This window comes from Patagioenas fasciata, chromosome 7, assembly GCF_037038585.1.
Source record: "Patagioenas fasciata isolate bPatFas1 chromosome 7, bPatFas1.hap1, whole genome shotgun sequence".
NCBI lineage: Eukaryota > Metazoa > Chordata > Aves > Columbiformes > Columbidae > Patagioenas > Patagioenas fasciata.
This window is the reverse complement of record NC_092526.1, coordinates 40,792,535-40,816,031: the sequence shown is the minus strand read 5'-3', so window position 1 is coordinate 40,816,031 and position 23,497 is coordinate 40,792,535. Positions and strand designations below refer to the sequence as shown.

At 44.0% G+C, this 23,497-nt stretch overlaps 2 protein-coding genes across 9 annotated transcripts in view; one reads left to right on the top strand and one right to left on the bottom strand.

Annotated features, from left to right (window-relative positions):
* Positions 1-18,779, top strand: part of SPATS2L (spermatogenesis associated serine rich 2 like) — a 58,944-nt gene extending 40,165 nt beyond the window's left edge. For 7 of the 8 annotated variants that reach the window (XM_065841273.2, XM_065841269.2, XM_071811524.1 and 4 more), the window contains 9 exons: positions 1,735-1,784; positions 2,364-2,586; positions 4,234-4,422; positions 4,606-4,741; positions 9,740-9,798; positions 11,942-12,051; positions 12,523-12,625; positions 16,004-16,224; positions 17,374-18,779. In XM_065841273.2, coding sequence (XP_065697345.1) covers positions 1,735-1,784; positions 2,364-2,586; positions 4,234-4,422; positions 4,606-4,741; positions 9,740-9,798; positions 11,942-12,051; positions 12,523-12,625; positions 16,004-16,224; positions 17,374-17,769 — 1,487 coding nt within the window. In that variant the 3' untranslated portion in view covers positions 17,770-18,779. The remainder of the gene's footprint in view (positions 1-1,734; positions 1,785-2,363; positions 2,587-4,233; positions 4,423-4,605; positions 4,742-9,739; positions 9,799-11,941; positions 12,052-12,522; positions 12,626-16,003; positions 16,225-17,373) is intronic. The other variant, XM_065841272.2, reaches the window with a different exon arrangement.
* Positions 18,780-19,159: 380 nt separating this feature from the next.
* KCTD18 (potassium channel tetramerization domain containing 18) lies at positions 19,160-23,497 on the bottom strand. The gene is given in 9 exon segments (XM_065841217.1): positions 19,160-19,201; positions 20,816-20,915; positions 21,387-21,580; positions 21,815-21,876; positions 21,879-22,005; positions 22,007-22,020; positions 22,807-22,863; positions 22,866-22,923; positions 23,405-23,497. Coding segments are annotated over 9 exon segments (747 nt in total).

Genomic DNA, 23,497 nt, shown 5'->3' with positions numbered 1-23,497 from the left:
TCTCTACTATGAACTTCTGTGTGTGAAATTTGAGTGAAATAAAACAGCAGCTCGATTTGCTATATTAGTTTTATCCCTGTATTAAGCGTAATCAGGTCTGTTCAGCTGCTTTACAGATGTGTTCAGGAAAACAGACCAGTGGGTTCAGACAAGGGCTCTGGAACTGAACACTTGGTGCATTTCCAGCAAAAGGAACCTGAGGTTGGTTGGGTGAACCCCTGAAATAAACCTCACCGTGCATGGTGTTCACGGGGAAGAGGAGGGGTGCGAGGCCAAGGCAAAGAGCATCGGACGATACCGTGAAACCGTTAGCAAAGCTCGAGTGGAATCACCTCTTTTCAGCAGCGTGGAGTAAAACGGGTGGCAAATGTCTGCATTTATTTCTTCATCCTGAAACGTGGTGTCTGTCAGAAGACAGAGGGGTTTCTGTGTGTATGTACATAGGTATATACGTGTGTAGCTGAATATAGATACTTGAATAGTTATCCGCATAACAGAAGTTTTCTTTGCCTTCTGTCTGCATTTCATCTCATCGAGGAAACCCAATGCAGCTTTGATGGATTGTGTACACATCTTTTCACAGCAAGGCGCATCTCTTCCAGTGTGCACGATAGACTCGCCAGATGATTTGGGATCTGGATTATTGCGATGGAAAAGTGATTTGGGTACACTTGGAAACTTCACGTGTCTGGCTGAATACAAGTTGACAAGTCATGGTGTCTGAAAACAGCATTACTTCTGAATACTAATATCACCAAGAGTTCCCTGAAATGAGTGAGAGGAACAGCTGAGCGTGAAACCCATTTGGAAAGGATAAGAATTGAATATTTGTTAGAATTGTGCAGTGATGGCAAAGTGATTCTTAAATTCACACAGAAGACCTTTCCGTGGTTGTGATTAAAAAGACGATTGTGGTAGATCCTGCCACGATAGTTCAGGTGTGCTCACTGTGAGCGTCTCTTTTCAGCTGTAGGGTCCAGGAGAACAAAATAACGACACTAACCGGATGCGGAGGAGTTTTCTTCTACCGTGGCAGCTGACGCTGGGCTGACCAAGGCTGTGCTTGCTTTGCCCATAAATATATCTAACCAGCTTATCAGAGCTGGCAGGCAGAATATCAAGCATACAAAATTGTAATCATTTTTCCACATAAATTTTAACTGCGTTTTTCTGCCAGGCTGAAGTTTCCTGTGTTTGCGTGATGCAGAATTTCTGCAGTGGTCGATGAAATTACTCCTTTGAATGCTGATTAAGTCTTCATTTTTATATTCTTATGTCTTCTGAATATGACAGATAACACAGAGGAAGCATACGATAAAAATGCCAAAAGGCGTTAGAACTCTCGGAAGCTCTCGAGTCAGGCCGGACCGTCTCGTTTACCTGGTGTTTGTATTCGGGTGCCGAGGTGCTTCCGTTTTCAGGCGAGAGATCTGAGCGTTGATTTTCTGGGGCTTATGCTGGTGCTTTAAGTAATGCACCCACTTTAATACTTCGTGGAATGAAGGCCATAAAAAGCAGCAGTGCCAAGTAGCCCATGCACTGATTATAGTCTAATCAAATAAAACGGGTAACTAACAAGGAGGAAAACGGTGTTTCTCATTTTCTTCTCCCAATATAAGAGAATTTGCAGCAACAAATGGAAGTGCTGCCCAGCTAGAAGAGCAGAAACTATTCTTGAACACACTTATTCTTCTTCATAGCTGAACTTTGTTGAAATGTTTTATCTTTCTCTAGGCAGCGCAACTCAGGTTCTGAAGGAATGGAATATGACAGGCAAAAAGAAGGTAAGAACTCACTCTGGAAAATCAAAGCACTCAGACCATTTATTCACTGTTTGTGGTGGAATGTAGTACTGTTATTTTGGCCAGTACTTTTGCTGATATACATGACTTCATTCGCACCTGTAGTCGGGATACTCGAAAGCAGATGTGTATTGTTTTTAATCCTCTTCATTTTTTGGTGTCTCTGCAGCCCAGTGTTCCAAAGGAATTTCTAGGACAGCACATGTGTGGGAGCCAGGCCCTGGCCAAGCGCAGAACGAATCCCAAAGCGGCCCATGTGCAGAAACACTTTCAATAATAAGCAGTTTTATCCTGGATAGTCGTAGCCATTTCTAGTACTAGAGTTTTGCTGACAGGTGTAACAGTAACTTATGCACAGGAGTCACCCACGAGGAGTCACAGTTCATACATTCAGCTGCACAGATGCAGTGTGCCAGATAGCACAGCGCAGCCCGGACGTTGCATTCCGCTGATCTCATTTGTACCGCATTTTAAAAGCATAGACAATTTACTGATTATATTTTGAGTTTATATGAGTAGCACTGAGCGATGTCTCTGTTCTTGGAATATTTCTCCACTTAGCAGAACAAGAGAAAAAAAAGCAAACCTAAACAGCACCAAGGCAATAAAGATCCCAAAATTAAGAACGGTGGACCTGAGGAGGTGTCCCAAGAGCCCCAGGGAGTGCAAAGCTGCCATCTGAACGGCTGCGCCAAGGACAACTCGTGCAGTGGTTCTGCTGCTTCTCCTGAGAAGAGAGGCTCGGGATTTGCTGAGTCAGCGCCGCTCTGTCCAGAAATTGCAGGTTAGTTCATTTGGCACCAGACACCCTTTTAACTGGCAGTGGCCAAGCCCTCGGTTACATCATGGTCAGAAAGTAGAATATAATTCAAAGAAGTTGAGGAGAGATGGTTGTGCAAAATAATGCATGTAGCTGTTCAGTCATGCAAGCAGATCTATATCTGGGCACAATTCACCTTGCGATGTGGAAATGACTTTTTTTTCTAGAGGCAAAAGGATTAAGTTATAATTAGAAGCCCAGGATATACAGGATATTAAAGTTATAAACGCTGGGTTAGAAAATGGCTTGATTGTAAGACAGAAGTAATAAATTCCTTCATCTGGAGCAACGTCATCTGAGCAGTATGAGCACATTACAGGATTTATTTATTGCCTAGTCCAGACTAGTCCACTTTTTAAATTTCATTTTTTTTAATCTTCCCATTGTCATTACTGCTAATGGTTCTTCAGCTCTTTGCGGTTCAAACTTGGGAAGCCCTGGGTTATGGCTGCTGTCAGTATTGTCATCCTGGGTCTTTAAGCAGTAAGGCTGCAGTAGAAGAACTTTCCTTGAAATCCCTTTTTTCCTGATTGCAGACACAGCTCTCAAACTCATTGTAAATGAATGTGCCAAAGGGATGATTGTCCTGAAATGAGTTCTCTGCTGCTTCCAGATGACTTTGGTGGTCAGTCGAATGAACACTCTGCTAACAGGCAAACTACTCTCCAAGAAATTTTGTCCTAAGAATCTGGTGCGCTCGCAAAGGGTCAGAGATACTCTGCCCATCCTCGCTGAAGAGTCCCACCACCATAAGCCAGATGATTCTGCATTTCCGCAATACTGAGAGACTTCTTGCCACTTATTCTGCAAGATATAAGCGTTTGCAGTATATGTCAAGCTCCCGTATCAAACTTCTTAGAGTTGCTTTTTTTGAAACGATACACGCATGAAGAAAAATATACAGACTGGGTTGTGTGGGGAGTGTTTCTTAGGGGGTAACAGGCTGAATGCAAGAGGAGCACCCACACTTAGGGATCTTTTTCTGTGGCGCTGGGGTTGAATCCTGTTTTTTCTCTTTGACACTGTAGAGTTGTATATACCAAGGGGAAAAAATTCTCAGAATCTCTTTGCTTTTACAAGTGACAAATGAGAGATTACCATAGCTTTACTGATATAAATCTGTCATTAGGCAAGGTAAGTAGTTCAGTTAGGAGTGCTCAATCACTGTTTTTAAAATTAAATCATGAAGGTTTTTTTATGTGTGAGATATAGATAGATAGGTATCTCTCAACATTAGGTCTCATACTTTCCACAGCAGACTTCCTATCAAGTTCTATTCTCTAGTATTCGGGCAAAGATTACAACTGGTAGTATGCTTTCAATGTTATCAGGTATTTTTTCATATCAGCAGGGGAGAACTGATGTATTTTAATGGGTTTCTCTTTTATAGGCTGTTGAAATATAGATGTGTCCAGGTTAGTGTTTGATAATGAAAACCACCTTGATTCTGTTCTGTCATTGCTTTCCGAGGTTCTGTAGAACACCTGCCAGTGGAAGAAAACCTTCAGTTTCCCAGTGTGTGAACACAAAGTCATTCAGACTCAACAGTAAGGCTTCATATCTTTCTTAATCTTATAACTCCCTGTTTTCTACCCTCGTGTTTTCTTGCAGACAAAGAACGCGAACACCAGAGAGTTCCTGTGGAATCGAACCCAAAGGCCCTGAGTGGAGCGCAAGCGCAGGAGTGTGTGCAGCCCCCGTGCAACCAGGGCAGGCCCAGGCCCAAATCTTCCTCTGCTAAATCATCCAGCACTACAGCCCAGCCTGAAACAAAGACAGACGATTCCGTCAAAAAAAGAGGTAAAGTGGATCCCTGAAGAGCACCTTGGAAGGACTACGGAACAATTGGATGTATGGATTTAGTAGGATAACCACTTCCTCCTCATCTGGACAAATAACATGTTGAACTGTTCTTGCTCTCTCATTCAGAAAAGCCACCAACCGACTTTCTGACTCCTGTGCAATTTTTGTTTTCTATTTTAGGGCCGAACATTGAAAAATCAGTAAAAGACTTGCAGCGTTGCACCGTTTCTCTAACCAAGTATCGGATGATGATCAAAGAGGAGGTGGATAATTCGGTAAAGAAGATCAAAGCTGCTTTTGCAGAGCTCCACAGCTGGTAAGTAAACGAACTCCAGAGCTCCATGGGCGCTCACCTGCACCCTCTCTGTTTGCAGCACTTGCTTTCGTCAAAAATGTGTGGTGCCATTCAGTAACTCCTCACCAACCGTATGTATGTTCACATAAAGAGGGACAAAACTACAGTGGTGTTTTTTTTGTCGAAGGGACCCATCTCGACCTAAATGTTTTGTGTCAAGTTCAGTGGCAACACGTCTGAGCACACCAAAGCTGCTCCAAAAACCCTGTTGGTGGGGTTTTCAGAAGTCTTGTTTACCTTCTTGACATCTCTTTCTGTGCTGCTGTTCTGATGGTGCCTTCTTGGGCAGCCAGTCCTTTACTGTCTCTGTTTCCCGTTGCCATTGCTTCTTATCCCACCATTCTTTCTTTTTTATTTCCCCTGCACTCTCTTCTCACTTTTTTTGTCCATAATTTCATTTCCAGTTCTCATCTCTACGTTGTTCTTTTTCCTCATTTTTTATCTCTTACCGTTTTTCCCGTTTTTTCTCATTTTTTCCATGTTCCCCCCCTTCTTGCCCCCCCCTTCTTGCCCCCCCCTTCTTGCCCCCCCCTTCTTGCCCCCCCCTTCTTGCCCCCCCCCTCTTGCCCCCCCCTCTTGCCCCCCCCTTCTTGCCCCCCCCTTCTTGCCCCCCCCTTCTTGCCCCCCCCTTCTTGCCCCCCCCTTCTTGCCCCCCCCTTCTTGCCCCCCCTTCTTGCCCCCCCCTTCTTGCCCCCCCTTCTTGCCCCCCCTTCTTGCCCCCCCCTTCTTGCCCCCCCTTCTTCCTTCCTTCCTTCCTTCCTTCCTTCCTTCCTTCCTTCCTTCCTTCCTTCCTTCCTTCCTTCCTTCCTTCCTTCCTTCCTTCCTTCCTTCCTTCCTTCCTTCCTTCCTTCCTTCCTTCCTTCCTTCCTTCCTTCCTTCCTTCCTTCCTTCCCTCCCCTGCTTCCTTCCTTCCTTCCCTCCCCCCGCCACTTCTTTTACCCCTCCTTCGTTTCCCCCCACCCTTTTTTTCCCACCTTCCTGGGCCAAACACTTTAGTAGGTGTTATTTACATGGCAGTTTCTTTGCTTCAAAGTTGAACGAAGCATCACAAAGTGGTTGCAGGAAGATGATGAAATGAGCACTCGTGCACATGTATCACCTGCCCTGGGTATGGGAATTTGGCTGGGGCATGGTCAGCTTGTCTGTCAAGGGAAAATGAAGCAATTCAGCTAAATTGTTGCTCCCAGAGTGCTGTGGAGTAACCAAAATCGAGGGATATCTGGTCTCCTTCGTGACTGTGATGCCGAAGCTTTCTGCAGGTTCTTGCTGCTGGATTGTGGGCTGGTTGAGGTTTACAGCAGATAGACACACAACAGGTACCAAGCGTGGGCAGAACTGCAAGGAATCCTTGGATGGGCTCGCAGTCACCTGAGCGGGAGCTGAGCTGGTTCCTGCTGTAGCTGTCACCACCCGAGGGCTTTGCTGGAGCTAAAGCAAGTCAGCAGCTTCAATCTTGTGTCTGCTGAAACACATACCACCTTCTGCTGTCTCTCTTGGGTTTAATTTTCTTTTTCTTCCTGTGGCAATAGGATAAAAGACCCTTCTTGTGTCCTCCTTTGTGCGTTTACTATCAAAGTCAGAGGCAAAACTGCATTTCAAGAGCCAGTCATTTTTTGGGCTTTCTTATTCTCTCTTTTTAAATCTTTTCCTGTTTTTACCAATCACAAAGCATGAAGAAGTGCAAAGAGAACATCTGTCTTCCTTCTACCTCCAGATAGCATATGAAACTACCATTATGGAGATAAATGAATAGCACACGTGGCCTAAGAAGTCCTGAAAACTTTAGCAGAAAGATTCACAAGAGCCTTTGCTTTTAGCAGCGGGAAGTGTTGAGTGATGCTTGCCGGTGGAAGCCCGTGTCCCTGTGTGGCTCGGTGTTTCACAGCTTGACCTAACGGGTGCGTTACTCCTGAATGCGCTCGCTCAGTGCTACGCTGGTATTTCTAAAGTCACCTGTGTGACACACAGTTAACTAACAAAGCAGGTGTGCCATGAACAACGATGCACTGCTTGCTTCTGGATTTAGCATTTTAATGAAACGGGGCCAAGAAACAGTCCCTCTCCCCAGAGCGCGCTCAAGACGCTTGTTGCCAAGGTTAGAACCTGTGCCCTCTGATCGTGTTCTCGCTTTGCCACCAAGAGACTGAATAGCGATCTTGGGGATAAAAAGAGCGCCCCGGGAAGACTGAGTGAAATGCATAGAGCACAAAAGGAGCCACAGTTCCACATAACGCCTCTTGCCAGAAAATCATTTTCACATATTGGGCACCCACACAGTCATGTGGAGAACTGAAAGGAAACATCTGCTGCTTGCCCGAACACTGCTTCCAACCACAAATGGAAAATAGCAGGGGCCAGATGTAATTAACTGCGTGCAGAACTGGCCCAAAGCAAGACGAGCCTCCTCTGCTCTGGCCCAGCTGCATTTTCATAGAATCATTTTGGCTGGAAAAGACCCTTAAAATCATTGAGCCCGGTCGTTAACTCAAGACTGCCAAGTGCACCACTAAACCATGAAGGTAAATAAAGAATAACACAAAGTAAACTTGAATAAAAGCTTTTGGGCAGTTTTACTTTTACCAGCTGGGATGCTGCAGAGGGAAGGATTTCAGCGAGATGGATTTATTCTGTCATTTGTTTGTCTGCTTACAGTCAGAATGAAAATTCAGGTAATCTGGCTTGCTGTGTAAACACCGTGCATATGCTAATGCAGGGATCAAATAGCAGCCATCGACTGCCATCAGCATCTAAATACTCCTGAGCTAATCCTGGAAGAATATCATTTACTGAGTCATTGCAAAATACATGATGCAACAACAGCTTTTTCTGACAGGTTTATTACTATAAAGAAAACTTGAAGTATCATTTCTCAGATTACAACATAGCATGGCTGTTCAGTAATAATATAAAGCTTGTAACCGCCCATTATAGGTGATTGGGCTTTCTATTGACATTGTCATAACATCGTTCTAGTTCCTTGTGCTGAAAGCTCGACAGGGACAAGTTCTGCGTTTTGGGCTGAGGTGTGGAATACACACTTGGCTTAGAGGTTCTTCTGTTGCCTTTTCACCCCACCTGTGGGTCAAATATGTTCACACTAGAAAGGAAGTGTGTATGTGAAACATTTCCATGGGCGTTTAACAGAGTTTTGAAAGGACTCGTTTGAATTCCGTTCCGAGCGGTGACCCCTGTGGTTTGCCTTCGGCAGCTGGGGCAGCGTGTTTGCACCCCTGTCAGCTCGGGCTTTTCATTTCCCCATCTCTCCAGCACAACAGGTTTATCATAACGCCTGGAAGAGGTGAAAGGAAGAGAAATTTCTGGTCATCTGGACCCTTTGTGATTCTCAGCAGTAAAGCTCTACACTGTACACCAGCCAGCCTGGCAATCCAAGGCAGCTTTTCTGAAGAGGCACTAATAACTTTAATCATTTTAGTGGGATTTTGAGTTATTGCAGTTGACGAAAAGATACTTTCACTGTGCAAGCACTAAATTTCATGCATTAAACTAGAAGATTAATTTGTTTCCACTAGCATCAGAACAAATTCAGAATTTGTTCTGAGTGTGAAGCTGTAAAAGGGGCAGCTGTCAGCATAATTTACTTCTCACCTCATCTTTCTACAGCACTTTAACTGCTCTCAGATTGACAGAGGCACCAAACACTTTTGTTCTTTGGTTTTCCTGATGTTAGTTTGTAGCTACAAGGGAAGTACTCAGGTGGTTGCTCTCTGTCAAATTCATCTGTCCTGGTCTCTACCACTACAACATCCAACTTTGCTGAAATGTTCATCAGAGACACACTAACACATTAGGAGTGGGAAATATGATAAATGTAGGACTATTATGGCCTTGTTCTCATTCTGGTATTAAAAGTGTTTATATTTGGCATCAAAATAAAATGTTAGGGCCCAAGGGGTTCAGCAAGGATCTGTTGTGAGAGCAGGGAGGAAACAGTGGCAGAGTGGACTGGGCCAATACACGGTGCTGGTGAGCTCTGCTCTTGGGAGCAGCCAGAAGTTTGTGTAAGACACTAGGGCAGCACTTTAGTAACAGAAACAGCAAAAGCGAACACATGCAGACTCTTTACATTTAGGGGAAAAGGCTAAAGGACATTAAAATCTCTTTTTCTCTGAAGGGTAGAAACAGGTGAGAGCTGGCAAGACTCATTTCAGCCACCTGCTGTGAAAGCCAAGGAAGTGTATGATAGCCTATAGTTACAAAAGCTGATTGAAAATAGATGATCGCTGCTTAGATGAGCAAGCTGGAGTTGTCACCTGCCTGTTTCGAGTCCAAGTGTAATGCGTATGTGTGGAGAATGATGAGGCCCAACTGGAACAAGTGTCATTCCATCATGGGAGTATGCTCGACCATAAAATCCCGCTGTTCTATTTCCCCTGCTGCGGAAGGCAGGATCAATTGATCAGGCAGGCCACAACAATCTCTTCAGTCTCGTTTGTGCATATGCTTCCTTACACCACAAACCATTGCCCTGATTACCCTGACGTATTTTGTGAGAAGATCTCTATTTAAGGAAGAGGAGGAGCTCTTCCAATGTGGACTTTAATTCTGTTTTATTCTGAATGTTGCACGGAGAGCAAAGCTGTTGTAGCCTGGGCAGCAGCAGTGGTGTATCTGGCATCATTAGGAAAGAGACACTTGATTGATGTGAGGGTTGCGGTGCTGAGGAGGTCAGACAGGGTCTCTTCCACACCTGTGTGGACACACGGCCAGGCCAGCACTGAGGTGTTTGTGTAAAGCAGCATTCACTCATTATCACTCATTTTTTACAGTCAGTTTGCATAGCTGTCTCTTCAGCTTTGATTTTTTAAGTCTTATTCATTTCAAAACTACCCATAACTAAGGAACTAAGGTCTGAAGTCTTTGTGTAGTTATTGCTTTTGAATGGAGTTCTAGCATGGACTAAACTGTGGTTTTCTTCTTTCTTTTTTTTTCCTTTTTTAGCATCGTAGACAAAGAAGTGTCATTAATGGCAGAAATCGATAAAGTTAAAGAAGAAGCCAGTAAGTAAAAGAATACACAGGGAACTTTTGGAATAGTCTTGGAAACATTTGTTTTGTTTGGCAGCAAATTACACAGTAGATAAATTTGGTTAGCAGCATTCCAACATCTGTCATTGTATACGTATGTGATCAAATAAGTCTTTGATGTTCTAGGGTAGTTTCTGTATGGTTTCTATCTATAAGGATTGTGCATCAAAATTTCGATTTTATCAAGTTAAGGTAAACCAAAAGTTCCTATGAAGTTAAATTTAAATTATCTGTTCCTTCTGCTTACTTATCAGAGCTTTCTGACCACTCTTTTCCGTTCCTTAATCGCTGTTTGGTTGCTTATATTACATATATGAATTAGAACAGTGGAAATTACTAGCGGAATAGGCTGTTGTGTGGCCTTGCATACCTTTAAGGGATAGTGATCAAGCTTATGAATTAGAACAATGAAAAAATAAAAAAACAGACGTTTACTGGAATCTGTTCTTTTAATAATCTGTGGGAGTTGGTCTGATTCCAGGCATTCATGTCCTCTCTGGTTTTCACATATGTAAGGTGTATATATATTGTGGTTTGGAGGAGGGAGGAACAGTGAGCCATTTATTAGGCAACCACCGTATCTGTCTTATACCCCAACTGAGATACGGTATTCATGGCCCAGTAACCAAGGGGGTGTGTTTCAATAGAGAGGAATAAGCACGAAATGGCAGAATCACGAAAGTTTTTGTTAAAGAAATTCTCAGTTCTCTGTGTGTGTGTCTGTACCCGTGGCTTCTGAAGGCTCTCGGGCCGCTGTGGGCTTGGGAAGTGCCCTCAGGACTTGAGGCAGAAAGTTGTGATAGGACTGTGACGTGCTAACCAAGATTCATGTTATTATTTATTTTTACATCTCTTTGCTGCACTGGAGGACTGGTTTACAGTGGGTAATCTTACTCTTACTGTCAATACTGGGAACATTTCCAAATATGATCATTTCAGGGGTTTTTTTAAATGAGTATTTGGCGGGCATCTCATGCAGAGATAAATGCCAGTCTGTGATGAGATCGTATGGTTCGGGCAGTCACTTCAACAAAGGGGTGCTGACCTCGGAGGGAAACAGCATTAGCATTACCTAGAATAAGCAATAAATCAGAACTATTGGACAAAGAAAAACAGCTAGTAAACTGCTCATTTAATCCAATAGAAATCTCTCAGACTTGTAGACAGTGTTCCACAAAAATGAAGTTAAAGCTGAGCTAGAGCGATAGTTCTTAGCATAAGTGATGATGCAGGCGCAGGTCTACGAGTGGGGCTGAAGGAGCTGGCCCTTCCCACCCCAACCCTTTGTTCTTATTTTACATTTAGATACTGTCTTTCCTCTCTGCCATAACTGCTGATACTACCAGCCAATTAATGAGTTATTGCTTTCACGTTGAGTCACCATGTAGGTAATAGAGTTTGCATAGACATAATTTTCTACCCAAATTGTAATGTCAGACTATCCTGCATGTAAGTGGACTGTTGCTTTGTGGTTCGTGGTTAAGCTTTTCCTGTAAGAACATAACTATTCACCCCTCTGTTACATAAAACACACAAGATGGGCAGTAGTGAGTATTTAATATTTTCTCATAGAGATTGTTGACCATTGTAATGCTGCTTTGCTGTAGAAATGGCAACTATGGATATGCTGAACTTGAAAGCAAAATCGCAGTGCTGGTAATTTTAACGTAAATGAACAGATTTTTTTTCAGGGAACTTAATTGTCCCTGTGCAAATAAAATACAGCTTGTCTTCAGAAACAGGTTGTTGACTCAATGTAATGCTTCTTTCCATGTCTCCATGGAAGGCTCCCTGGTGTTGTGTTTAAAACTGAGGCACTGGAAAACTCAAAGCAATGTCTCTTTGCCCCTATTTGTGTAAATGTGGAAGGATTGGTTTAACTTTCATTTTCCGACAGCTGTCCCATTTCCAGACCGCTCCGACATCGAGCAGTCCAGTGAAATATGCTGATTGACCTAACGTGTGCAAGCAGCGTATTGGATGTCGAGTTGGAGTTGGGGGTCTGAGATATGTGTTTGTCTCACATGCGATGCGCAGTTGTTAATGCCCAAAGAGTAACAAACTGCAGAGCACTTTCCCTTCCTAGTGCTAACGATTGCTTGTCGGTATTTGGCAGTGGAGATCCTGACGGCTCGGCAGAAGAAAGCAGAGGAGCTGAAGAGGCTGACGGACCTGGCCAGTCAGATGGCTGAGGCGCAGCTCTCGGAGCTCAGGGCTGAAATCAAGGTCAGGCGATCGCTTCTGCCTGGGTATTTTAGCTCTGTGTAAATGCCAAGGAAGAGCTGTCGCAGGGAACGTGTGCCCTCTCAAACCGTTACAGCATGGACAGGCGCTATCAGAGACATGCAGGATATCTCCTCATAGTTTTTGCACAGTGTTTTGCTGCTTGTCTATAATTAATCAGACCAAATTAACAAGTAAACCTGATAGCTTCAGGTTCAGCCATCAAACACATATATTCCGAGGAAATGACCTGCTTCCCAAGCGTGGGAGTCATCCACCTGTCACTGGGCGGTGAGGTGTTGATTTGGTAAGGGTGGGAAAACACTTGGTTCTGCAGAGAGACACTGTGTACAGGGCAGGGTCAAGAGTTTGCTGAGACTGAAAGCGAGCTGAAGTATTGCTTGGTTTCTGTACCACCCATATAGCCTTTTTCTCTGAATGTAAATTACCGTTAACTTGTCTGTGTTTTTGCAGCACTTTGTGAGTGAACGGAAATACGACGAAGAGCTGGGCAGGTCTGCCCGATTTTCCTGTGACACAGAACAGCTGAAAACCCAAATCCAGCTCTGTGGAGAAAGTAAGTGCTGGTGATTCCTCACACCGCGGTTCTCAGAACACAGCGCTCCACGCACCTGTTTGGGAAACGCCGGCAGAAGTGACAGCATGCGTGCTGCCAGCGTGTGTGTGACGTGAATGTGGGGCCTGGATGCGGTGGGCTTGCTGGACACACACAAGTCAGCTTTACAGTACACGGCACGCTCAGCTCGGTGTACGTGTGCTACACGGTGCGGCTGCACGTGCACAGGGCCCTCGTTGTCAGAGACTTCTGGGGATTACTCAGATCCATTGGAGTTTTCCATCTAGATGGGGTTTCCAAGTGGAATTGAAAGTCAGCTCGGGGGAACACTCACATTCAGTGATTTATGTGTAACTAGTGAATCACAGACTGGTCGGGGTTGAAGGGACCTCTGGAGATCACCTGGTCCAACACCCCTGCTAACGCAGGGTCCTGTAGAGAAGCTTCTCTGTGTGAGTGTGATGTTCTGACACCAGATCTCTCATGCTAGGAGGTAACTCCCCACTTTAGAGCAGGATTCGCTGCCTTTATCAGGAGCTAAAGGTAGTCCCAAATGTTTCTGTTTTCAAACCATCTGCCCTTCTGCTTGGAAAATCGGGTTCATTTTCTGCTCCAAGCATCATGTCCCTGTTGAAAAATACGAGATAGCCTATTTCTCATCTATTGTGCTTTTTCCCCTCACCCTAAAAGGTAAACGCTGTAATGCTTTGCCCCACATGTTACCCTGTCCCATGATACCCTGTCAGTACCATCACTCAGGAGAAAAACTGTTAACACAATACTGAACTTGGTGGAAGGAAAACAGTTTCAGGAAGAAAATTAATGTTTTCAAGGAGTTACTGGAAATAGAAAAAGAAAAAAATCACAGAGTGTGCCATAGTGATCTTTGACTGCACAGCTACAGAACTGACTCCTTTGAGGAGCAACCGCTTTAATTCATTAGACCGTAAGAATTGCTTTTGCAGAACACCTTGGAGATCCATCTGACCCCTCGTCCTGTCTCTCATTGAAGCCAACCCAGGATGTTTCAAAGCAAAGCACAAGCTTCCCAGTAACACACCTGGTTGTTCAGAGTCCCCTCACAGACCCTCCCTCCTGCCCTGAGCTTAACAGACTGAAAACTCTGTAAAGATTACCCCAGCTGGCACAACCACAGCTGCTATTGATACAACTGTAGGCTGGGGTTTTTTATAAACTCATAAAACTACTTTCCTAAATAACTTCCAGCTGCAGTTAATTCTTCAAGTTAATTATTTACACCTCATTTCAGTAAAGCATTCCTTGGGCGCAGTTGCCGCAGAGCTGTTGAAATGAGGTCGCCGAAGTCAGAAGGCAGGGAAGCACCTTACAGGGACTGCCTGAAGAGCGCTGCCGTCCCCACAGCGACCGCAGATGAGCACCTCATGCTGTTGGGATGTCTTTGCTAAGAGCTCTTCAGCGCAAAAGATGTGTCTGTCTGGAGCATCTCGCGTGAGGCCCGTGTCCTGCTAGGAGCTGCAAACGTGCCTCCAGCAGAGGTTAGGCCAGGCCTCTGGCTAAGAGCAGCCTCTGTTGAGGGCTTTAGCAAAAGCAATAACCGAACCCACAGAGCTCCTGCAAAGGAGTTGTGGCATGAGAGGACAGGAGACATAAGGAACAACAGGGAGAAGCAAAAAAATTGGAGTGACATATATCCAGAATGCCTGATGGTGGGTTGTACCCCTTCCTTGTATATCTTTTTTGTTAAAAATACATTTTTATGACAAGTCCCTGCATTTTTATATGGGCTTCCATGTGCAGCAGTCTGTTTTAGATGAGGGAGTGGTAGAACAACTGGCCTCCCTCTGCTTTGGACAGAAAATTCCGTTCGTTGTGCAGATCATAGCGTTGTTTTTTCTGAAGAGGACACCTAGTGAGAGAAGTAGTTGATGAGGGTGTAGGTGAATAAGAGCCTCAAAAAACCTAACAGATGATGTTTAGTTGCTAAAATTATTCCACATCTTTCTTTGTACTGAAAGTGGAGAAAGAGAAGTACCTCTTAGATAAAACAGCATGTGTCTCACTGAAGTGAGCCTCTTTGTCATCTGTATCAGAGGGAAACAGGAAAACTCCGTAACTGGAAAAGTCAGAACAGCAAATTTAGATCAAGAACTTGAGTTCAGTAGGCTGAGAGTCCTCTTGGAGACTGCGCGGGGGCCATCGCGCAGACGCAGGCAGCTGGGAGAGTTTGCGGAAACGGAGAGAGCGAGGAATCAAGGATTTGCTTGGTGCACTTGGCATCCAGATGTGGAAGTGGTTAAGAAACTCGGTGTCGAGGGGTTTGACTGCGGGCTGACAATAAAACCGTGGCAGATGTATTGTTAACACCCTCTTCCCCCTTCAGTCCCTCCCTCTCCCCGCTTCCCACTCAGGACAGGCGATCGGGAGGGACAGAAGGACAGAGAGAAGAGAGTTGGAAAAAAATGTTTTGCTAATGCTACTGATAAGAATAGAGAAAATAATACAAAATATACAAAACCAATCTTGAAAGTCCCAGCAACTGCAGAGCTGGCACCTGAAGTCCTGGACTGGACTCTGCAGCCAACCAGAGCTGGATTCAGTCTGTCACTGGCCTCAGTTCACAGGGACGACTTGCAAGGTCCTCTCCTAATGTCGGCCATAAGGAAAAAGGGACGAGATCCTCGTGATCTCCCACTTTTACATGAAGTATCACGTGAATGGGATGTTATACTCAGTTGGTCAGTTCCTTGATCACCTGTTTCTTGTTGCACCTCTTGCGAGATGTGAATCTGTCCTTATCAATAACTTCACGTTCCATTGCTGTGTTTACCAAAACATGGATCTGGTTCTCCAGGAAAATGCAGCTGATATGAAGCTTTAGCTGACAGGCAAATTCACTAAAAGAGAAACTTGTTTTTAACAAAACCAGGACACCATGCAGTCACAGAACACTGAGAAACAGGGAGCAGGACTGTACTGAGATGAGCAGCGCTGGTTCCTCGTGGTGTGGGCTGCCATGACCTCCGTGAGGTGGATTAGCGCTGTGCATTCAGTTTTGATGTTTCTGGATGTCCACGGTACAGAAGAACCTTTGTTAATCGTCTCATTAGAGAACTATGAGCAAGAGGTGTTAGACTCCTTCTTAATTCTTCTTAAAAAAAATATTTAGACATACTAAGGAAGCTTTCGTGACTCTTACCTGCGTTGTAGCTGGTACATATACAGGCAGCAAACATCGCTCCTTCCTCCCTATCCTTCTGCCTTTTCTGACGCTAGTTATCCAGCTTACTTCATTATCCAGAACCATGCTACCAAAACTAACTGTGAGCAGAGTAACAACACAGCCTTGTGTTTAGATATTGGTCGTTTAACTGATAACACAGAATACTTTCTTTATAGTTTCTCACCCAAAGAACAACTATTCCTCAAGAACACCATGTAGTTCGGTGCTGTCTTCAATGACCTCGCGTGCAACGACTGGCAAGCAAAACACACACAGCCGCAAGTCCTCTAGTAACGCCAAGAACTCTGATAATAAACCAGCCAGCGCTAAAGTACAAAGTCATCCTTCTTCCAGTCCTACAGAATCTTCTTCCCAAGGAATCCCGACAAATAAGCAGGTAAGAAACCACTGATGAACTGCACCGCATTTTTTCAGAAAAACATGCAGCGTTGCAAGTTGTTAATACAAAATCAAATAGTGGTTTTCAGTCTATATATTTAATGATTTTTGAAAATACGCAACTATATATTTTCCAGCTACACTCTCAGGGCAGTGTGAACACAGAAGATGGAAGTACCAGAAATGCTGTACCAGCAAAGACCACTATCTGGTGTTCAGAAGTGACTAGTGCCAGTTAATAGGCTGGAAAAGGAAAAACCCCCATAAGAGCTAATTGCCCTACATGCTATGATGGAGAAACATTTATTCCTGATCCTGACAAATGATCAGTTGATGTGCAGCGGAAGTGTGATTTTTTTAAATGGACTTTGAAAGTGGAATCCTGCCAGCATATTATTTCAGCAGCTGTATAATGCAGCTTACAGTGGGGTACTGTATTCCTGGTAGATATTTCCTTCTAAGAGCACCTTAGAATGTCCTTGTACTGTTGTGCTGAGGTAAAGTTGCAGCTGAAGTTAGTCTGGCTTTTGTCCCGGGAGGAATTTGGGGCTCAAGTAGGAAGTAGGTGCCTGGAGGGAAATATAGGAGCATTACGAGATGTCAGTGCACGTATGGAATCAGCTGCCCCGGCAGTCGTGCAAATGAAGCAATTCAGCCACTTCCCACTGAGGGTCAAAGGTGTCACAAGGGGCATCTCTCCCACTGTGGGGATTCTTCAAGTTATATGTGAATTTCTGTTCTTCCCCGCAGTCTTACTGTAGTATTTACACAATACTTTATTAGGAAAGGTGTTTTGGAAGCGATTGGTCGGTATCAGGTTCATCAGTGCTTCTTAACTGCTGCTGTTGAGATGTCTGCTCTTTCATCCCCTTTCTGTATTCTCTCAAATCACAACAGATTTCCAGCTGCCATCAGTGGTGACTCGCCATCTATATGTTCAGGCTTCTCAGATGTAGCATGTTCTCCCAGTTTTGTTTTTAAGTGTTATCGAGAACTCTGGCAACAACCAAAACTGTGTAGTGTTTTCCCTCTCCTAGTTACACTGAAAATTTTATTCTGTAATTCTTGTTAATTCTGATTTCTGGCTTTCATGTCCTGTCGGAAGGATTCAGATGACCTGACAGTTCCCTAATTTCTTTTTGGGTAGAATGGGCCTTCTAACCAGAGACGAAGATTCAACCCCCAGCACCAAACCACCCGGCCAAACGGATCTGTGAAGTCACAAGGTGCCAGCAACGAGGCGGATCAAAACCACACCAGGAGCGGCTCCAGGGCTGAGCACAGAAGACAGCAGCACAACAGCTTCCGATCTAAAAACAAAGGAGCTGCGAAGAGCCAGGAGCAGTCCACAGCCGCAAGGACCTCAGAGCAGCCGGTGCATTGGGAGAAGCCACGGCGCAAGCAGCCTGGGGGCGAGGGGGCCAAGCCGCGGCCTGTGGGTGGCGTGGACAGGGTGCTGCCCTGCCACCTGGGGCCCGCCGGCGTGGACGTGCCGGCCGACGCCACCGTCCTCGCTGTGCCAGCCCTCACTCTGGTGGCTTGAAACACCACGCACAGAGAAATCCGACCTCTTCGGTTTGAGTTTCTTGCTCTGGGTGCTTGCTGGCGAAGAAAATAAGTCAGAACATAGTTGTTTTAAATCTGTTGCTGCTTAAAACGTGGTGATTTTATTCCTTACTAAGTATCAAAATTCATAATTTGAAGGCCTTCCCCAATACATTCACAGCTATTTTGTCATGGCAGTCTAGAATCTCACCAAAGCAGCGTTTACTTCTTAGAAAAATGAAATCTAGATTGAGAAAAAAATATAATTAAATCATCATAGCAAAAGACCTGCTGTAGATATGTGATTATACCGCCAACATTATTGGTTTGTAGAGCAGCCTGTGGTAGAAGGACCGCAGGAAGCCTGCATGCTGTGGTCTGCAATGGAATCTGATAATCCTGCAAATCTCTATACACCTCTTTCTTTCTGTGCGTGTATACACATAAATGCATGCACACTGTGTACACAGAAAGTATTGTTATATACAGGAACATTTGAAAAAGCAGTACATTTGATTTTAGCTTATCATTCCATAATCTGAGATCTTTAAATCCAAGTATAAATTGTATTAAATGTATTACATATTGGTATTTTTCATTGACAAACTATTTTTATGAGACTGAGGAGATATGCTCATTTCTTAAGTTCGGAATGTACATAGTCATGGCTATTCAGATGCACAGCCCTCTTCTCCATCCCGATCAGCCACTTTTCTATCACTAGCTGGATTTATTTTTTTGCATATGAGAAGTTGCATGTGTTCGAGACTTGAATCCAAATTATTTTTCTATATTTTTGCTGTAGGAACCATCTGTCCATAGCAAGAGCTATGACTAATAAATCTGTCACAGCAACATGCAGCCGAATGTGGAGGTACATATTTGAGCAGATACTACGTCCTTCCAAGTTTTCTATGAAAGTTCAAATTTCATTTAGTCTTAGTGTTCTGATTCTGTATTTCAGAAAACCTGTTTCTCCCAAAAAATTAAAATCTTATTTCTAAAATATTCTGGTGTTTGCTGCTTTGCAGTACCTGAGCTTTGTGATCTTATTAAATTGGATTTGCTTAATTCAGCTGGTATCAGCGGGGAGCGTTCAGCCGAGCCTGGACTGGACTGAGCTTTTGGGTTGAGCTGGACTGTAATGCCACGAGTGCGCGGATCAGAACCTTCCTGCGAGAGCCACCTCCGTGCTCAACAGGCTTTTAATGGGAGTTATTTCACGTAGGAAAGCATCAGACCTGCCGTCAGGTGAACAGCTGCCCAAGGGGCAGCATCAGGAGGGCATTCAAAGGGTTTATTTTCTGCTGAGGTCGCTCAGAGCAGGACACTTGAGCATCTTCTTTGGGGTTTTTTGCCGTTGCTCCTGTTGCCAGCGGCACGCTCCCTTAGTGCTGACCGCTGGACTTCTGGTGGCCCTTGAAAAACCACTGCAAAGTGTAGAGTCAGGTGCGTTTCTTATGGGTGCTTTTGATTTCTCTCGATACCTCTATAGTCTTCCATGTGTGAGTATCAGTAAAACAAATAATTTGCCTAAAAGGCAAATAGCTCATCTTCATCTGGAGGAGTGGTGAAAGCAAAATAAACATGAATAGGTAACCCCTGGCTTTCTTGCCATTGCAAGCACTGCTGCTGTCTGAGTAATTAACTATCATGCTCCTAAGCTGAATGTCTTGAGTAAATGGAACCAAAACTTCAGAATTTGTGTTGTACACACCCACCAGATAGGCAGCTTTTCAGAATTCATCCCCTGCCATGCAGTGTGGCCTGTACCCTCACTGTAAGATCATTTCCATGCAGATATTACACAGGAATCTTATTATATTGTCCTTACATAAGCTGTGAAACTTACTTCCATTTTCTTTTTGTAACCCCTCCTAAAAAGAAAGAAAATCTAACCTTTTGCTGACTTTTATTCCTTCCTGATAGCTTCTCCCCTTGAGAGGATAATTGGAAGTTCTTTCACTCCCTAAGTCAGCTTCCTCCTGAGCAGGCTTCTGCAGATCATTGAAAGGTGTTGGGTGAGTGGTGGCCGAGCAGCTGCTGCTCACAACACTCATAAGTAAGTGGATGCTCTCGGGCCCGTCTCCAGCAGAACAAACCCAAAATTCTATTTGTCTAATTACAGAGCTGGTGATGTGTGATTCTCCCTTGAATGCCAGCGGTTTGTACAGGGCTCAGCGCGGGAGTTACGGGCAGGACAAGGCTGGACTTTAGGGCCAGCAAGGCTGGTTGGAAGTGCAAGTCCAGCTGTTTGCATCACACACACACGTAATTCCCACTGCACTTTATAGAGTATTTTGGAAGTGGAAACACACCCAGGTGTGTTGGAGCTGTTTATCTTCTGTGTAAGATTAAACTTAGAGTAAGGGGAGAACTCAGCAAAATAAAGGACCAAATACACAGTTGGAAAAGTAAAAAGAGAAGGTAACAGATGAGTTGTTGGGAAAGTTTAAATTATTTAGGTATGTTTGGAAAAAAAGGGTTAAAAAATCATCACTTAACATGTTTGAAAACATCACCGTGAAAGAGAAACTAATAATTCTGGAAGGCAAACATTGATCTTAGAGCTTGTAGCAGTTTCTTGGAGCCTGTTGTGCCAGGGGAGCTCAGGGATGGCAGTTCATGTTGTGAGGCTTCTTCCCCAAATAGTGACTGGGCCGTGTCAAAATCGTATAAATCCTCACATTTGTATCCTGGTGACTGCAGCAGGGGCTCCCCAGGACACAGGGGCCCTGGCTCAGTGCGGCCGTCACCACGGGAGGGGACAACAGACACGGACAGAAATGCGAGATGGTGCAGCTGGTGCAGCAAACTGCTGGAACAAACCGCGCTGAAACATTCATGCGTGTTGAACCAGAGACCAGCGTGAGTGAAAAGTCTGTGGGTATATAGATATAGATGTATAGGAAAGCAGCAGCTTTGAAAAGGGCCTGAAATTATATTTATATGAAAAAATGGTGCAGGGTTTCTGCTTTATTTTAAGCCGGCTGTGGTTTTTTCTGTAAAATAGTCATACTGAAGTAAAAGAACAAAATTAATACTCTGCCTCTCCCTTCCCAGGCCTTGAAAGCATCCATCATCTTTTTCAACTCAGCCACTGAATAATAGCTCCAGAGGTATTGGACGTTATTTCCAGCTTCTCTAGAAATGTTGTTTTAAAGGTAACAGTTATGTGCTAGCTCTAGCTAAGTCCTTAAAAATGTAACGCTGGTGACATGGATCATTCTTTTAACCAAATCCTAAGTAGAAGGACTTAATAATAAATTTTTTGTAACACGGAAAGGAAAATGTTACTTAAATTTCATTTTCATTTGTCTAAGAGGTCCTAAATAGCCACCCTCCTATGATCAGTGTGCCCGGGAACACCTGCTGCTAAAACATGGGTATTTGGGAAAGAACAGGTGTTAGTAAGAGAATAATGACAGAACTGATGGTCTAAAGCCGATACTTGTAAATCCCAATCATTTATTCAAAGGGAAAACACAGTAGGAGGACAGATACCTGACACTAGTGTCCAGATACTCTTGGAATAAACATATTTAGCTATTATTATAATTTGTGAGTGTTCATTCTCACTTCATAATGTTTTCCTGTGTTTGACAGTCATCTTACCTTTTGTAAATGCTTTTACTGTGAATTTTTGTTCTTAGCTCTTTACTAATTGCACCAGTCCCATCAGCTCTTGTGGCACACACCCCAATAATTTTACTTCCATAGCTCGCTCCAGACGTGTTGAGGTAGCGCAGGAACCAAACTGTGGGCTTGCTACAAACTGAATCATGAGAGTCGCAGAAATCTAACAAAGCCTGAAAAAAATAGAAACCACAACATACACAACATGAATAACAATGCAATATTTTTAGTTGAATAAGCTTTCATCTTTCATTCTTCTATTATGCGTTATCAGCTCTGGATTTACTGCTGATATAACGTGGTGATTAAAAAGTGCGAACTTGCGTATACTGTAATTTTAGTATCTGATGCTAAAGAATGATGCGGATTAGAGAGCACTTCTTTTAAAATGGAAGAAATGTCAAGACCTTCTTAAGCTCTCTATTTGACCTTAAAGAACACGTCTCCATTTGAATAGCCGAACAGTCAGGTATGGACAAGGGATGCCAAAATAATCTGCTTCCTCCTACAACGCAATTTGAATTTGTTCATCTTCAGGAATCCAAGCTTCTCCATGCAGATAATCCAAAAGATCTTTAAACAGACCTCCATCTCGATCCAATTAGACATGCTCCTGGAAACAGAAAGAATATTGCTGTGGTTTTACAGGGATTTTTTGTTTCTTTTTCTGTCCTTTGGCTGCTGGGCTCAGGGACCACTGCAGAACTGGACCAAACAGCTGCACACAACGGGCTGTTCACAGCAACATGGAGACGGTAGCAAAGTCCTGCCCAGAAAAATGTTGAATGTTTCAGATATTTTAAACAGTCAAAAGGGTACAACGAAGCATTACTATTCTCCATCCATCAGGTCTTTAAAATGGACATGCTTTGGCAGGATTTTCAAGTCACAAGTGTGACATGTGAGCCATGAGTAGTTTTATTCAAGCTTTCATATCAAGCCATGGTGGTGAAAAATGCAATCTTTCCTGAGTAATGAAGTATTCCGAAGCGAAGATGAGATCTAAATCTTATATAATGACAGAGAATACAGGGATTCATAAGAAGGATCCAAGTTAAATGCCAAATACTCTGCCAACTTCAATTTTATCTATTTTGATATTGATAGTGAAGAAGTAGATTGCCAAGCCATGGTTTGGCCTGAGCTGAGGCAGGGCCAAGCGCTGTACAAACACGGATGTTTGCAAACATGGGTGGTCTGTGCAATTCAGGTGAATTACTTGTAGGTGTAAAGTCACACACACATAATTGTTCTATGTCCTGGAGCTGAAGAACTCAACCAATGCTCAGCAAATTGGGAAAAGATATACACTATAAAATGCAGAAATATGTATAAAAGCGTGCATTTGCCACAGGGCTCCCTGATCAGAATGTCATATTTACAGTTTGAACATACTCACCTGATTCAGCCACTTTGAGAGGAAAGCGCCCACTGCACACAGAAGCCAGCACTGGACATTAAAGCGGCACAAGGACTCGTGCCTGGATGGACACCCTGGGCATCTCTGCCATTGCGTCTGCAGATGAGGGTGTTCATCACAAGCCATTCAAACCTGAAACATACAAACAAAAAGAAATCTAATGCCAGTTAAGGCTGAGAATATTCTATATGAGACCTAAGCGTTAGCTCAGCTCTTGCACGTTTGTTATGCGATACTGGAAATCTGCTTTGAAAACAGTGCTGGAGACGTGTTAGTGCAAATAGTCAAATATTCTTTTACTGTAAAAACCTATGGTGTTTTACTTTGCTAGGAAATCCAGAGGTGACTCTTTTGGGACAAACAGGTGAGCAGCATTATACAGTCAGTACATGCGAAGAAAGCACTGGAAGGATGTTCTGGGAAATCTTGCTCTGGGCATAGTTCACAGCACTAAAAATGCAGTAATTTTGTACTAATAACCAAGTGGCTTCTTTAAAACCTGCTTTTTAACTAGGGCTGCGAGTCACGCTGAAGCTGCGGCGGCACTAGTGCCACATTGCCAACAAATGCCCTTCACCTGTGTCTGCCTGGAGCTCCCTGCGTGGGCGGGGAGTGTCTGGGCAGCAAAAATTGGCACGACAGCAGCAGAAAATACTCCAGCCGCCGCCAT